The 2,306-nt window shown below is 56.9% G+C and overlaps 1 protein-coding gene across 1 annotated transcript; it reads right to left on the minus strand.

Moving 5' to 3' along the window:
* Window positions 1-351: 351 nt before the first annotated feature.
* LOC123061268 (bZIP transcription factor 44-like) lies at window positions 352-1,693 on the minus strand. The gene has a single exon (XM_044484284.1). It carries the CDS (start codon window positions 1,014-1,016, stop codon window positions 552-554), a length of 465 nt encoding a protein of 154 aa, XP_044340219.1. The 5' UTR covers window positions 1,017-1,693; the 3' UTR covers window positions 352-551.
* Between the last annotated feature and the right edge of the window lie 613 nt (window positions 1,694-2,306).

Below are 2,306 nucleotides of genomic sequence, written 5' to 3' on the forward strand. Positions count from 1 at the left end.
GACCTCCATATGGCTTGGTCCTATATCATTGCCACATCGCTGATGTGATCTGACGGGCGAATCCAGGTCCTAAGAGTATCTATAGCCGGGTTTAGCAAATCCCCTCACCTAAGGTTCACCGATGTCGCGAAAGCCACTTGTCAGCCGTATTATACATAACGTCTTTGTGAAGCTCTCCGTGCATAATGCATTTCCACGTACGACAATCACAACTTGCAGCCGTCCATCTTTCTTTTTCCCATGGTCAGTTATTACTCTTTTCTCCATTGGAGAGTGATAGGCGATGTGATAACAGCTTTAGGAAAAATAATACACATCACATAGCGTTGCTTGTTCCACGAGGGCATCCAATAAACCACACATATTGTCGTTGCCGTCGATGTCACACTATAAAGTCAGCCGACACACGTACAACCACTCTTTAATTTCCTTGCCCCTGCCCACCCAAATAACACTACTCTACCTGGGACGGCTGGGAGGAAAAGCATAAGCACATACTAGACGCGTAGACAACACAGAGCTACTACATGGAACCAACATGATGCGATCTGCTAGCAGTAGTAGGAGTAGTTGCAGTACAACTCCGTTTGCAGGATCGGCTGCTGGGGCAAGGCGTTGCCGTTGACGCCGGCGAGCGGGATGGAGGAAGCACCCATGGCGGCGGCCGCGTCCATGTACTGGATCAGCTCGGCGAGGGACTCGAGGCGCGCGCCCAGCTCCAGCGCCCGCGCATGCAGGAGCTCGTTCTCGGCCTGAACGACCGCGCACCGGCGCGCGGCCTCCTGTGCAGCCGCTGCCACGGCGCAGTTCCGGGCGCGCAGCGCTGCCGCCTCCGCCTCCAGCTCGTCCACCTGCAGCAGTTTGCGCGCGCGCGACCGCTGCGCGGATAGCCGGTTCGACTCCTTGCGCTTGCGGTTCCTCTCCTCCGTCAGCGCCGCAGGCGGCGCCCGTGTCGCCTCCGAGCCGGCCGACGACGACGTGACGGTAGACGCCGTGCCGGGACCGGGAGAGGCCATTTCCTTACACCACTTGATTACTTTACTTTGTTTCTTACACCAACAAATATTTAAAACAATATACAATAAGCAGGTGAACTCTCTGGTTTAACCGGGGTTGGTTGATTATGAGAAGACGTAGAACCAGTAGAGGAAGACGACGGAGAAGGACTGGACGAGGACGGTGGATGTTATCATAAAAGCAGCGGCATACAAGCAGAGCTGGTCAAGAGAAAAATTCGGCAGAGTCTCCCCTCAAAAACCAAGGTTTCTTACTGTGAAATCGGACAGAGTTTCTCCTGACCAAGCGAGAATTCTCGGGGAAAATATTTGAGCAGGGTGTTGCCCTTGATTGCAAGGTTTTCCGACAGGAAATTTCGGCAGAGTGACGCCCTGAACAAGGGGGTTTCTGACTGGAAATTTCAGCAGAGTATCGCCCTGAACAGCTAGGTTTCGTCGCAAGGATTCCAACAGAGTAGTACTAAGCTAGATGGTAGATCTTGTATGATCAGACTTTCACACAGAATCTCCAAGGCACAGGGAACTAAAGGTGGTAGATGCCAAGCAAAGAGGGTTCAAACTTGAAAGGCGGGAGCAGGGTGGTTGTGGTCAACAGGAAGTAAGAGCAGCAGCGTGGCGTTGCTGCTGCGAGGAAAGAAAGAATCCAAGTCCTTCCAGAGACGGGAGAAGAGAGAGAGAGAGAGGGAAAAGGGAATTGGGGCTTGGAAGAGGGACGCAATTTATAGGCGGGGAGGAGGGGCATTTGCTTAGGAGTTAAGTGGGCGGGTGGGTGGTTCTCTATCTTTTTCTGTGTTCGATTGTCACTCAGCTCCGAAACCCCCAGCGCTCCCTTTCGCCGGCGGCCACTCCGGCCCCGGCGTCCACCCTCCTCCTCTCCCCCCACGCCGGCGGCCACTCCGGCCCCGGCGTCCCCCCTTCCCCGGCGGACTCTAGGTCTGGTGCTTTCCCTCGCTTCTCGTCTCTTGCCATGGCGGATGGATCTGCGAGCCCGGCATCTGTGTCTTCCAAGCTCCAGCCTATCGTCTCCGGTCTTGGGTTGTCTGGCTCGTCGGGGTCCGAGGGTTTCTCCACCGGTGCCGGAGGCGCGCCGGCGGCGCAGGAGGCGGCTCCCGCTCTGCCGTGGCGCAAGCCGGGGCCGTCGCGCAAGGCGCTGTGGCGCAAAAGGCGGGCGCTTCGGCAGCAGGCGGCGTTGGGTGGCGTCAGGTCGCGCTCCCCACGTTCGCCGGCGTCGTCGCCGGAGAGGAGGGAGATCCCGGCCGACCTCTTCGGTCTCTGCTTCAGCTGTTTTCG

Source organism: Triticum aestivum, chromosome 3A (assembly GCF_018294505.1).
Source record: "Triticum aestivum cultivar Chinese Spring chromosome 3A, IWGSC CS RefSeq v2.1, whole genome shotgun sequence".
Taxonomy (NCBI): Eukaryota; Viridiplantae; Streptophyta; class Magnoliopsida; order Poales; family Poaceae; genus Triticum; species Triticum aestivum.